Genomic DNA, 14587 nt, shown 5'->3' with positions numbered 1-14587 from the left:
TGTGTTTGCATTCTGATTAGTCAAGAGTTGGTTCAACGACAAAGTTTGTCACCTCTATTAGTCAGAACAAAAAAAAGTGTTTAAAAAAATGCCAATTTGATAAACCAGGTCTGTCTTGCCTTAATTAATTGAGGAGGAAGGCAGACGGCAGATAAAAAGAAATATTCAAAGCTGACTGTTAGAAAATCTTGGAATCACGTATTATCTCTATTACTGTTTTATGGTATTTGTGAACATCGATATGTTTGCATAGGCTTTATATTCAAATCCCTTTTACTGGATAAATCATAAAGCATGGATTAAACTTTGTTAGATGGTTTAATTCATTCAAAGAAGATCAATACCAAATCCTTGATATGAGATCTTTAAAACAGAGTCTTTTAAAACTTTAGAAATGACAAAATGCACACAGTAACACCAGTAAGGATAAACATTTTTACATCTCTCTTTAGGCGTATATAATTTCTCATCACATTTAGTAGAAAACATTTTATATTTTTAAGCCAGTATACTTTTATAACAAACGAACTGGTAAATTGTGATAAATCAACGACAGCAAAACTGTCAGAAAATGAAATTGACAGTGGAAGACGTGGTCATGAATTAATGAGTGTCTGCACAAGCCTCTTAACGATTTCTGAAATAAACATCAATAGGGATTAAGTGGTTTTTCAGGCTTCAAAGGCTACAATCGCCTTATGAATGTTTTCCTCTCCTCGCATGCTTATGGCTTAAAGGTCATAGACACCCGTCACTGATTAGACCGATGACAGTCATGTATTGAAATAAATTTTCAAAGCAATACAAGACAACCTTAGAACTCTACTTTTTAACCTTGCAGAGTTTTGCAGTGTCTGTGCCACAGTTTGTAAAGCAAAAAATACAAAACAAAGTGGTAAAACATTTCAAACAAACTGCATTTAAATAGAAATGTTGTCAGGAATTTCAAAGCTTTAGGGACCAATAGACATAAAAATGAAACATTTAATTTAGATCGTGGAAGAGAAAGCTACCTTTTCAATTGTTTTTGGCATGTACATTCTTTATTGGCCTTGAAAGTAATTTCATGCTTTAGCTGTTTTGTTTAGACTTTGTTTGGGTTTAAAAATGAGCGTCTTGTCATACGATGTTTGGTACTGATTTGAAATCAATTCTTCCCCATCTTGGGAGCAATTCATACACTCGTGGACAAAGGATGATTCATATTATTTACCATCTACTACTGTATAAAGACATTTTTTTTCTTTTATTAATATCTTCTGCTTGCAAAAATCCCGGTATATTTATTCTGGTTTAGTTAGGAATCAAAACCTTTTTACTTCGGTGTGATTTTTGGGATAGTTTTGCAATATCATCTTCCATTTAAATTATTTTTAAGGCATAGATGCAAAAAGAAACATAATTGCATGTCTGTTAGACACACTGCTCTCTAGACAGTAAAAAGCAGTTATACTACTACCATAGAAAGTCTGAAGAAAGGAACCCAAAGCTCTAATTGACAAAGAAAGAGAATACACTTATGAAAACAAATAAATACAAGAATAGCACCCCCATTAAAATTGCAATTAAAAGCTTACTTCTTTTAGAGGCAAAAGAGAAGCAGAGTTGGGTAGTAACTAGATACATTTACTCAGTTATATTTACTGGGCCTTTTGAAAAAAAAAGGGTTCCTCAACTAAATTATTTTCTCTGTAGTTTTATTGGATTGCACTTTATACACTTGCACTTTTTACTTTTACATGCGTAAAAATATGATGAATTATTGCTACTTTTGAGCTAAATTTCTGACTACTCTACCCATCATGAGTAACATAAAAACTTAGTGAGTAATATAGAAAAAGAATATTTCAATCAAAAATACACTAAAGAGACAAACCCACAGTTCATGGTTAAAGTGAGACTTTTCTTCAGCTTCATTATTTTAGTGTTCTTTTCTCTGAACAGAGGACGTATAAACTAAAATATGATGACACCGTCCAAGTTTGAATACCCTTAAAGAGAAACACATCTTTCTGTCTTTGCAAAAAACTCTAAATCTATTCAATTCAGAAACATATTTTTTTGTGGGCCTCTTTTGGATCATCGCTCAAATTTGCAATTAAATTCAGATCCTGGGTCTGGCTGAGTAAACTCTGCCTTAAATCCTTCAGGTGAAGGCAGCTTTTTGTTGATTTGTTGATAACAGTGATGGAAGTTGCTCTTCCTGATCCTGTTTTAATGAAAGGCTAAAAAGGATTTTACACCATCCGCTGAGAGTTTGAACTATTTATGTTGCTATACATCTTTGATTAGAGCTATAGTTTAATAAAAACAGTCATAGAAAGTTATGCCCCTATCCCCATGCTTTGCTGTGAGTGCAGTGTTTGGGGCTGTTTTCCTGCCAAACATACAGTTTGGAACTATATTAAAATGTTCAGGCATAATTCTTTTCATACATGCTTTTAAGAAACTTCAAATGTTTTTTGCAAACCTTTATCAAGCTTAGATGTCTTTATTCATCAGATCAATAAAAACAGTACCAGTGGTTGTTGTATCAGGCAATACATAGCTGCTCTAATGTCGCTGTAAGTGTCTTGGCACTCTCTCTGATTAGTTTTCTTCATGTCTTTCTATCAGTTTAGAGTGATGTGCTGTTTTTGGTAATGTCACTGTTGCTCCACTTGCTTTCTTAACTTGATGAGGTGTGTCTTCACTGCTGCATGGTACATTTATCTGATGTATTTGATTTTTTTTAAAACCCTTATACTGACAGAACCAGTTTAATGTTGAAATTTCTCTAGCACGTTGGGAGATCTTTGCAGATCTTTCTTTTTGATTTTATTTATTTCATAGAAAAAATTATGAAGAATATATATACATTTTTAATCTGTGTTTGTCTATGATTGAATTGTATGTTTTTGGAAGCTGGAATCTGAGTCCTCCACCTCTGTTTAAAGTTGGTTTTTCAATCATAGACATGATCCCTTCAAGATATCACCAAACCCCCCACCCCATCACAGAGGAACGAGGGACCTACCCGCTCCAGCCGGTGAACAATACTTCCTTAATGACCGACTCTTAATATTCATAGAAAGGTTTCAGGTATTACAGGAGACAATCCCCCGCTTAACGGCAATCCCCCCCCTTTAACGACCGACCCTCAGAATCATAGACAGGTTTCAGATATTACAGGCTAAACCGATTCATCGGTTACCATTTGCATGTTTCCAAGCGATACAAGGCTTTGTCTATATAAGACTCAAATTCACTGTGGATCCAGACATTTGAATTAAGAAAGCTTCCTGGAGAGGTGGCGAAACGTCTTCAAATGTTGGAAACCAAGTCCAGTGGATATTTTTTGAATTTTTACGGAATGAATACTCAAAAGAAAACATAACAGAACCAAGACTGTGACAGGTGGTTAATTATGAACACTGGTGCTTCCAACATATAGAAGGATGTGGGCAAAGTGCAAACACAACATCCTTTCTGGAAAAAAACTAAAATTCTTTTGAGTTGTACAGGTAAGCGTCACGTAATTATTGGAAAATCCTCTAACATGATTTTTCTTTGTAGTTATATTCATACAAAAACAAGAGCTGCATTTTAACTGGGATGAGTAAACGTTAGAATCACAGTGATTATTGAGACGACAAATGGACATCCTGAAATGTTGAAGTCGAGCTCTGCTGTGACCTTTTTTTTTATTTTGCACAGTTCCACAATGACATTCTATGTAATATATCTCAGGGTTGCCTTTCCTCAGAAAAGTTATGAACTTCTGCTATCTTGAATCAGCAAAGGACTCAGTCATTTATCTGGGAGCTATTTACAGTTGAGAGTAAAGTAGGTCACCTATAGCCCCAGTGAACTCTCTGAGAAACGGAGTGGGGAATAATCTGCCGAACCGGTGAACAGCTGCAGAGGAAGTGGCACAGAGTGACTGAACATTTCCAACAAAGAGCAGCGTGTTATAGAACGTGCCTGACAGGGATTAATCTCACACATAATGCCTTAAACTTTACCAATAAAAAAACAAGAAGTTATTGCCTTTAAGAGAGGCAGAAACAGCTGCTAAGATCAGTTACGCTAAACAGACACATGGACTTGTTGCTTACTTTTTAGATTAGATCAGGAAAAAAGGCTTGTGTTGATTTATTTTTTTATCTGGGGGATTAGAAAGTATTTGAAGTGGAAGTAATGAACAGAAAGTTAATTGCTTTTCAACTCACGGGCAGCTCTATTTAAAGCTTTTTCACTGTTTAGCCCATGGTAGTAATGTCACCGATTCATTGGTCTGTTTTAATGAGGGGTCCAGTCTTGGATGGACTTTCTGTTATGGATCAAGGAAGTTAAGAGAGGGATGTGCAGAAGAATTACGAAAAAATAGTAGAAGGATTTTTATATTCTGCTGAAAAAGAATGAACAGATGGCACAGACTTGCAAAATTACCCTCTTTCAGGCTTTTTAATGCAAATCTTGAAGCTTCAATATTATTATTATTTAGTTTATTTGGGGTGGGGGTGGGGTGGGGGGGGTTATTTTGTAGACATAAACACAAAAATGTACAGATCCTAAAATTGTGTTGAGCCCTTCTCTAAAATATTCTTAAATGAAATGAAGTGAAACCCTTAGAATATGTAGATCATAATTCTACAAAGATCTATTTACAGAATGATTAAACCTGGTGAATAAACAGCATAATTAAACTCAAAGAACACAGCAGACAGATCAAGAGAAAGCTGTGGCTCTTAGGTTATAAAACATCATCAAGCTTTAACCATGTCACAGAGAATTTTTTATTTTACCATAGAAAAATGTAAAGGGCTGGCACAGCTGCAAACCTGCCAAGACATGATTGACACTATTAATTCATTACCAGTCAGGGAAGTATTTGGCATGATGTCAAACTCACAGAGACAAAACATTTCAATAAATGGGCAGGAAGGATAAGAAAAGCATTGATCAGAGAAGCAGCCAAGTGGCCCTATAGTCTCTCTGGGAAATCTCTAGAGATCCGCAGCTCAGGTGCGGCATTTTGTTGACAACTCATTAGATGTGCCTTCCTTGCTCTGTTATAAGAATGTAAAAAAAATGCTATGATAGAAAAACCAATATAGCTGCTGTGTGTATCTGTGTGAAGAATGACACCCTAATGACAACGAGACAATGTTGCAGCATCATGCTTTCTATATAGATACCTTACCTAAGCTGGCCACAGTAGATGGGAAGCTGACTAAGTAATCATGGAGAGAAACTTGTTTAATGCTGCAAAGGTCTTAAAACTATAGGTCAATAGAGGACATTCCCCCAAACAATAACAATAAATATAAAACACAACCTCTTTTATAAAGTATATTAATGTCAAGGATGATCTAGTTGAGGTTAAAATCCAATTCAATTTAGAGTCTGTGTCAAGACCTGAAAAAAAATGTTCACAGACGTTCCTCAATCTAACTAAGGTGGGAGTTTGGAAATGATGAGTAGGGGAACGTTGTATTCATTAAATGTGGTATCAACCCTAAAATATGAAGGCAAAGATGGTTTTGCCAATTATCCAACAAAGGCTCAAGAACATAAATGAATGCTACTCATCACATTTCTAATAAAAAAAAAGAAGAAAGAAACTGAAAAAACTTAAATTCTTTTCTTTAAATTTGTCTTGGCTTATTATATAAATGGTAATAAAACACTTTATGGTTCTTACATAACAATTACAATAGATAAGATATTCAGGGAGATGGTGAGTCTGTAAGGATTTAACACAAAAGGGATTTTGGAATAATGAGCAATCATGTGGTTATTTAAAGACTTAAAAAACAGCAATAAAGCACATTTCCCTTGGTTATTTGTTTTCGAATTAAACATGGCATCAGAACATATTGAGCGAATAGTCCAAAGCAATGCTGCAACTCTCAGTATTTGCTTTTTACTTTAAGAAAAGTAGGTTTTAAATGTATTTCATTTATCTGTAGTTTTAACTTTGATTATTAAACTGTTTCCATTTTCTAATCCATACTTAACATTAAACTGCTTAAACAGCATCAGTTTCTTTTCTTAAGAATGTTTTTTTAGATTAAATCATCCCTTAATACTTGCAATTTACTCCTTAAATCCTCCTATTCCTTTCTAACAGATCTGCCTTGAAACACACTTTGATTTATATTTGAGCTGCAACTGTCTCCATCTCTGGGTTTAATCCCGTTGTTTATCTCTCTAATCGTCTTCTATACTCGACACAAGATCACTTGTATCCACTCCAAAGCTTAAAACAGCAATGATCTTTCTTTCGTTTGCTCCTCAGTCTGCTCTCATTTGGTTTCTATTCTGTCTCCTTTCTGAAATAGCCCCTGTTCCTTGTGGTGCACCTTTCCAATGCCAGCTCTTATCTTGCCTTCTTGTCATCTGCCAGGATCTCCGTTCAGAGAAGAGATCACGCAGGCCATCCTCCAGCTGCATGAGAATAACAGGCTGGAGATACTAAAGAGAAGGTGGTGGGAGGGAAGCCAGTGTCCCAAAGAGGAGGATCACCGTGCCAAGGGTGAGCTGCCTTCCTTCTTTGCAGCCTTATCATCTCTGATGTACTCAGTAATAGTTTGCTAACTCTCTGCTAAACTGCAGCTAATGGCTGACTTCTCCCCTAATGTCAACATAAAGGGCATCAAAACAATGCAGTGCTGGAGTTTGAAGTGTGTTTGTTAAAAGCCCTACCTGGTGTGAAGGAGTTTATCTTTTAAACACATCAACCTGGTTAAAAATAGTAAACTATGCACTGTCATATCAAGGCTTCTTGAATTGTGTTAATGGGCCAAATGTTTTTTAGTTTTCCTCAAACAAATTGTATTTTAAAAGGCTGAAACATAATTGAGACAGGCCAACATATCTTGTAAAAACAGTGAAGATGAGTAAAGCTGCAGAGACTCAGAAATTAGTGCCAACCATGGTTCAAGCTTTTTAAAAGCCTAGCACTCATTGCATAATGAAGGATGACTGCATTTCCTGTCAGACTCATTCAACCCTCCTGTAGAGGGTCTGCAATTATGAACTGAGGTTATAAAAGCAAAAACAGCAGATTATGAAACTGTTCTCACTTGCTTAACAATATTAGTGTTTGTAAAATCTCTAACAAAGACAACAGTTTTTATCCATAAAGTTCATTCATTAAGAATTTATGCTAGAAATACTTCTATAAACCCCTCAAAATGGATATATCTGAGTTTAAACATATATTTCAATTTTCATTGATTGTCAGACTAGTAACAATTTGACATATTAACAGGAACTTTTGAAGAACCTCCCATACATTTTTGTCTTGTTAATTTTTGGGCTTCTTGCAGGATTTTTTAAACATGTTATTAAAATCCATCTTCAGGAGACAGATCCCAGTTAATTGCAAATAAACCAGAAAACACAGAAACAGTTTTTAACTTGCAGCTAAACAACAAACATTCACGGGTTTTCTGGTTCCATATATTCAAAATGATGCAAAACCATTGTTTTTGACAGGGATATAATTTAGACCCACCATTGTGGAGTTATTATCAAAACTATTTTATTTAAGCTTTATTTAGAAGAAAACCGTCTCGAAATAAGAAAAGCAGGAATGCATGAATTTGATTTATAAATTGAACTTAACTAAGTTTAAATTTAGTTTCTTCCCCACTGCCATGAGACTGCTGAATGTTGTGTAAAGTGGGTTATTTTATAAAAAAAGAATGAGTGTTAGAACTGAAAATATGCAGACATATGTTTATATTACTTTTTTTATGTATTTATTACTGTTTTCAAGGCTGCACTTAAAAAATGTTTTATTGTCTAGAGCTGTTTTTAAACAAAATTCCTTTTTGTATACACTTGTGTATACAAAATAAATCTGCCTAAGTGAAATGCCCTGATACTTGAGAATTTTTTGCTGCAATTTCTTTTTTTGTGAAAACCTTTTTTCCATGAACTGTTTTTTGGTGAACTTCCATGTCAGCATGGGCAGGGTGTTAAAGTAGCTGAAGCTTGGATCGGAAAAATCCTTGATTTTTTTTCATGTGATTGACCAGGAGCATTTTACAGAAAATTAAACAACAGAACAGAACCTATTTTAAAGGACGAGAAAACTGACACTTTGAAACTCACAATACACCAACAAAAGAAAATAAAAATAAATGACACCAGACCCGGTCAAAGCAAGCAAGAAGTCCTAAAAATAAAGAAAAACAAATTGTTTAACAGACACCACAAAAGGAAACTGCTCCTTTTTGATTTGGTGTTTTTTCTGTTTTTTAGTAAAGGTAAACTTATGTTTACAGCCATTACAAGTAGCACTTTTTTTTCCAATTCCTTCTAATTTTTCTGGTGCATCATCTTCACCTTCTGGGATCACCATTGTGCTGCTTGCAGTTTTTTTGCTGATAAAAAAAAAAAACTAAACACTTAACTTTAATGGGTAGAGGAAGTCTGGGCAAAATCTAATGAAAAATAAAACGAACAAGCAAGTTTAAAGTATTGAAAAATTTGGAGTTCGGAAATGTAAACTTTTTCTAAATTTCCAGGTTAAAGTGTGAATCTACTGTCTCTGTGGAACACACGGAGGTTATTCTTCTTATAGTGCATGCTGTGTCAAATTCAATAAGATGCTATAACAGTTTTAAAGAATCTGCTTTGGAATCATTTCTTTAATTATTTCAGTACAAAAAAAAGGCTGTTTCCTAGCAACTCTTCTTTCAACAGTGTAATTTTACCTTTTCTCCAAATATAAATGTTTAATCACCACTTAGAGTTAAAGGTCTATACTAAAAAAATACTCTCAATGCTGCTCTTTAAATTGCTTTTAAGTTTGCGTCTGTACATTGAGATTGCTGATCTGTCAGGAAATCTTACTGGATAATCTACTGTACAGCTATCTAACTCTTATAAATTCTTATGAATGGCAAAAGTCATTTCCAGGTATATTGGTTTAATAAATGGTCGCAATGCCTCATATTTTGGATGAGCTGACTGGCTTAGGAGGGGAACTGAACCAAAATAAATTGAAGTAGATTGTAATTACAAGGTCTTCAGAAATACACAAATGTTAAATTAAACTTCAGGCTTGGCAATATATGAGTCATCTTCACCATAATTCTTCGAAACAGTGTAAGAGCTTCAAACTGTGATTTCTAAATTATTATGAATTTTTATTCCAATTGTACTTTGATGATGTCATAGATTAGCTATGTTATATTAGTTAGTGAAACTAACTCTTCTTTTATGTTACCCTTCATGCTTCATAACATATGGTTTTATTTCTTAAGTGTCTGAAAACATTATTAGTTATTTGCTCCAAGGCTTTGAGTTTTGTTTTCAAATAATTTATATCAATCATTATTTAAATCAGGCATGTCTATTGCTGTTCTACTGTACAAAGTTTTCAATGTTTCCCTGCCTCAGCACAGCTGATTCTGATTATTCTGTAGTTCAGCAAAAGCCTGTTAATCAGCTATCAATGAAAACCAGCTGTGCTGGAGCAGGGAAACCTCTAAACCTTGCAGGGCAGCAGCACTGGAGGACAGACTTTGGACATGCTGGATTTAAATAAAACTTTATATTTAATATTCAAGGAAACAAACAATTTAAGGCTATGCAGTGTAGAATGTTTAGTTTACTGTATAACCATGCATGGAGTACAACAGTAATCTGGAAACCAAATAATTGGTTATGCAGACAACAACAAAAAAACTAGTTTAAAAAGGAAAGATTGATCCTCTGATGATATTCAGATGAAAATCAGGAGAGCTTTCTGTATTATAGAGGGAATTCTGTTCCATTGTACTTGTAAAGCTTTAGGAATTCTTATTATTTATATGGATTAAGTCTTCCCATTTGTAAACTCAGCCCAATAGACTCAATTACAAATTACAAAACCTCAGCCCCAGTTAAAATTGATTAAGAGGAAGAAGAATGAAATGAAGCGTGAAACCTGAACATGTTCTGTATCCTGTGGCCTGCCTTAGGTCTGGGCATGGAGAACATAGGAGGCATCTTCGTGGTGCTGATCTGTGGCCTCATCATCGCCGTTTTTGTGGCCATTATGGAGTTTGTGTGGTCGACGCGCCGCTCGGCAGAGACTGATGAGGTATGCCCTCATACCTGCCCTCGCCGACCCCGCAGACACACCCCAGTAGGTTCTCATGGCGACCTGCCAGCCCTTATGATGATGTTTTCTGTGTGCTGTGTGGCGTGGAAGAAATTAGCAGATTTTATTTTTCGGCTTCTGTCTTTATTTTGTTTGTCCTCGTGTTTTCTCTCGAACCTTTCAGTGTTATGTGTTGATATTATAAAAGGAATGTACAAGTATGCAACCCTGGAACAAAAATGATTTAAGCAGAAAAAGAAAATATGCTGCATGTCCTTGCCTGTGTTTGTGTGGCTGTGCCCTTTAAGTGTTTGGTGTTTAACCATGTGGTGGCAAGTGTTTGTGAGCTAAATCTATTAGATCAGATAAGCAATATTGAGAAATGCCAATATTTGCTTTCTTGAAGAAGTAGAGTGATCTTTTTTCCCTGGCATTAAATGTCATGATGTATCTTCTTTTACATGCCTCACATGTACGCTGGTATTCTTCGTTTCCATTACTGAATTACTTCTCACCCATCTCACTGTGCGTCTATTCTATCTCTCTGAAACACATGCATCCCCTCTCATTCGATCATCAGTGTCTGTTCTCCAAGAACGAGTACTGTTTCTGTTTATGTGAGCACATGACCTTTTATCATCATAACAGTTATTGTCTACAGTGTATGCAGGTTCACCACAATAAATTAAAACAGTCAAAATAATTTCATTATTTCAATTCAAAAAGTGAAAGTCATGTTGTGTCTTAGTTCACTGACAAAGATGAGGAGTATAATTCAAGGATTTAACTCTGCTGATTTTTTGTAATTATGCTTTCAAACAAAATCTGAATTTCAGTTTCTCTGAAAACCTGATTTGTACATAAAGCAGGATTTCAGTCCTTCAGAGCTACTATCCTGCAACCTTTAGATGCCCCCCTTGACTGATAACCAGAATCAAATAAATGGGGAATTACGAGGCCTCTGTAAAGCTGAATAGCATGCTGAAGCGGTAATTATCCAGTGTGTTGGAATACATCCAACAGTTGCAGAATTGTGGCTCTCAAGGACTGGAATTGAACACTCCTGATATAAACCGAAAGAAAAAGACTGATACAGATATTTGCTCATTTGCACTGATGTTCGGGTGTCCTGATTCATGGAATACCCTCATAGATTATAGGGACCATGATTATCCCCAGTGTAATCATGGTTTTGAACAAGGACCCATTTTAGAGGGACAACATTAGTACCCGCTGCACCACCAGGTTTCCATTTGGTTAGCAAAAGAACCTCACTGCCGGAAATCAAGTGTTCATATTTCTTTCAAATTATCGAACAAAAACATAAAGACTAGGTCGGAATAAGATATTTCAAACTGTGGGTCATAATAGTCCTGTTTTTAAGTCTGCTTTTACCTATTAAAATCATTAATTATAATTTCTCGTAGCTATAGCTATAAATAGCTTACATAGAATCATGAGGGTGAAGCTGTGGCAGCAATTATGACGTGTCATGAAAATAGTTAAAAGTAAATACCTCAGCTAACCAACTTTTTCCAGTCATAGCCCTCTCTAATGGAAAACTCATTCATGGAAGCGAACCAGTCATTGGCCCATGAAGCAGGTTAGACACCTTTGGAAATTATTTTGATAAAGATGTGTTTTCTCTGATGTACTTCACCTCTTTCTGTAATGGCATGTTATGGCCACTTGGTGGCACTCTGGGATTGAATGGAAAAATGTAGAAGAACAAGAAAAAGTTAATAAAGTTATCTAGTTACATCCTGATCGTTGTGTCCTTGAATATAGAGAACAGAGGAACAATACATGGTGTCAGAAGATCATAACTCACGACAGAAGGAGTCTAGTGACACAGATAACGTGTCGGAGGAGTTATACGGTGGGAAGAAAGAAACGGATCACCTGCGGTGCAAGGAAAGCAGTGAGTCGGCGAAAGCTAAAAACAAGCTAGCGACTAGCTAAAAGCACGAAGCATGGACAACGTATTTACCATTACCCCACCGGGACCGTTCGATTTCGAGCCAAGCTCGTGGCCAGCATGGATAAAAAGATTCGAACGATTCAGAATGGTGTCTGGATTGACGGAAAAAGACGGCGCATATCAGGTGAATACTCTCATTTACACAATGGGGGACAAGGCTGATGATATCCTAAGTTCATTACAACTAACAGAAGAAAAACAAAAGGACTATAAGGAGGTAAAAGAGGCTTTTGATGGACATTTTATCGGAGTGCATAATGTTATTTATGAACGAGCATAGTTTAATAAGAGATGTCAGGAAGTTGGCGAATCTGCAGAGAATTTTATCACCGCTGTGCATAAGCTGGCTGAACACTGCAACTACGGCCTCTTACGCGAGGAGATGATCCGAGATAGGATTGTTGTCGGCATACGTGACGCCAAATTGTCTGAAAGATTGCAACTTAACCCAGCGTTGGATTTACATACGGCCATTGTTCAAGTGAGGCAGCACGAGGTGGTGAAAAAGCAACAAGCTGTCCTGCGGTCAGCTGAGTCACCAGGGCAAATGGATGCAGTTTTTCATAACTATAAGAGACAGGCTCATAAAAATAAATCTTGGCAACGTGCCAACCCTTCTCAGCCTCATGCTACCACGACAACATCCAAACAATGTGGAAAGTGTGGCAAAACCCCAAAACATTCATGGACTGATTGCCCAGCTAAAGATGTTGAGTGCAGAAAATGCCATAAAAGGGGACACTTTGCGAAAGTGTGCAGATCGGCTCCAAAGCTGGAATCCATTGAGGAGGACGCAGCTAGGGCTTATCTAGGAACTATTGACCACCCACATTTGTCGACATGGACAGAAATACTTACCATAAACGGCAGCCCGTTGCGTTTTAAGGTGGATACTGGCGCGTCTGTGACTGCTATCCCAGAGACGGAATATGTACAGGATCGATATGGCAAATACACAGCGCCACAAAGACCACTGCTGGGGCCCGCCAATCAACCTCTGGATGTTAAAGGGCAAGTGAAGGCTGTCATTCAGAGAGGCAACAGAAGGATTGAGGAGGAGGTGTTCATTGTGAAGGACCTGAGCACACCCTTACTGGGCCTCCCTGCAATTCGCAGACTGCAGATGATTCCGCAGCTTCATAGCATAGATGATGCAGAGGCATACTTCCGCTCAACCTACCCAGATGTCTTCACAGGGCTAGGTAAACTTAAAGGAGAGTACAAAATTAAGCTGAAAGATGATGCAACACCCTATGTTCTCTCTGCTCCGCGTCGTGTAGCCATTCCCCTCCGCAGCAAAGTGAAAGAGGAATTGGACCGGATGGAGAAGATGGGGGTCATAGGCCGCGTGGAAGAACCAACTGAATGGTGCGCAGGCATGGTCCCTATTGTGAAAACATCAGGGAAAATACGCATTTGTGTAGATTTGACACATCTGAATGAGAATGTCATCAGGGAGAGGCTCATCTTACCGGCAGTGGATGAGACGCTGGCCAAGCTAGAAGGAGCCAGGATCTTCACAAAGCTTGACGCGACATCAGGCTTCTGGCAGGTACCGCTACATAAAGACTCAATGCTGTTGACCACGTTCATCACACCAGAGGGACGCTACTACTTCAAGAGGCTCCCTTTTGGAATATCTTCGGCTCCCGAACATTTTCAGAAGAGGATTTCTCAGCTGATTGATGGCATTGACGGAGCCCTGTGCCATGCTGATGATGTCCTTGTCACGGGAAAGGATCGAGCAGAGCATGACGAACGGCTGCACAAAGTGCTACAGAAATTCAGAGAAGCTGGACTTACTCTAAATGAGAAATGCCAGTTCGCTAAGGGTGAAATTCGATTCCTGGGCCATGTCATAAACTCAACAGGCATCAGAGCAGACCCAGATAAAATAAAAGCGATCCTTGATATGCCTGAGCCGAAGGATGTGGGGGATGTTCGCCGTTTCATGGGCATGGTGAATTATGTGGGCAAATTCTCACCACGTCTGCCTGACCTGACAAAGCCCATCCGTGACCTGTTAAAGTCAGAGAACAGCTGGATATGGCAGGCACCCCAACAGAGAGCGTTCCTGGAGACGAAAAAGGAACTAGGGTCAGAGACTGTGTTAGCCCAATACAGCCCGAGTCACGAAACCATGGTATCAGCTGATGCTTCTTCCTATGGACTGGGAGGGGTGTTGACACAAAAACAGCCTGACGGTGAATGGAGACCTGTAGTTTTCATTTCTAGAAGTCTGACCAAGGCCGAATCGCGGTACGCCCAAATAGAAAAAGAGGCTTTAGCTGTGACCTGGGCGTGTGAGCGCCTGCGAGGATACCTGAGTGGGCAGGATTTTACTATAAGGACTGATCACAAGCCACTTATAACCCTCCTGAAGTCCAGAGCACTGGACGACCTCCCTCCAAGGATTATCAGATTCAGGCTTAGATTGCTAAGATTTAATTTCAACATAATCCATGTCCCAGGCAAAAACTTGATAACCGCTGATGCCCTGTCGAGAGCGCCTCTTCCAACCA

The 14587-nt window shown here is 37.6% G+C and overlaps 1 protein-coding gene across 6 annotated transcripts in view; it reads left to right on the top strand.

Annotated features, from left to right (window-relative positions):
• Positions 1–14587, top strand: part of grik5 (glutamate receptor, ionotropic, kainate 5) — a 157605-nt gene that overhangs the window by 138940 nt on the left and 4078 nt on the right. The window contains exons 20-22 of one of the 6 annotated variants that reach the window (XM_038284387.1): positions 6392–6520; positions 9963–10129; positions 10548–10556. In XM_038284387.1, coding sequence (XP_038140315.1) covers positions 6392–6520; positions 9963–10129; positions 10548–10556 — 305 coding nt within the window. The other 5 variants (XM_038284391.1, XM_038284390.1, XM_038284392.1 and 2 more) reach the window with 5 other exon arrangements.

This window comes from Cyprinodon tularosa, unplaced genomic scaffold (assembly GCF_016077235.1).
Source record: "Cyprinodon tularosa strain WSP-4 unplaced genomic scaffold, ASM1607723v1 ctg2, whole genome shotgun sequence".
Classification (NCBI taxonomy): domain Eukaryota; kingdom Metazoa; phylum Chordata; class Actinopteri; order Cyprinodontiformes; family Cyprinodontidae; genus Cyprinodon; species Cyprinodon tularosa.
Note: the sequence above shows the minus strand (reverse complement) of the source record. Positions and strands in the feature narration are given on the sequence as shown.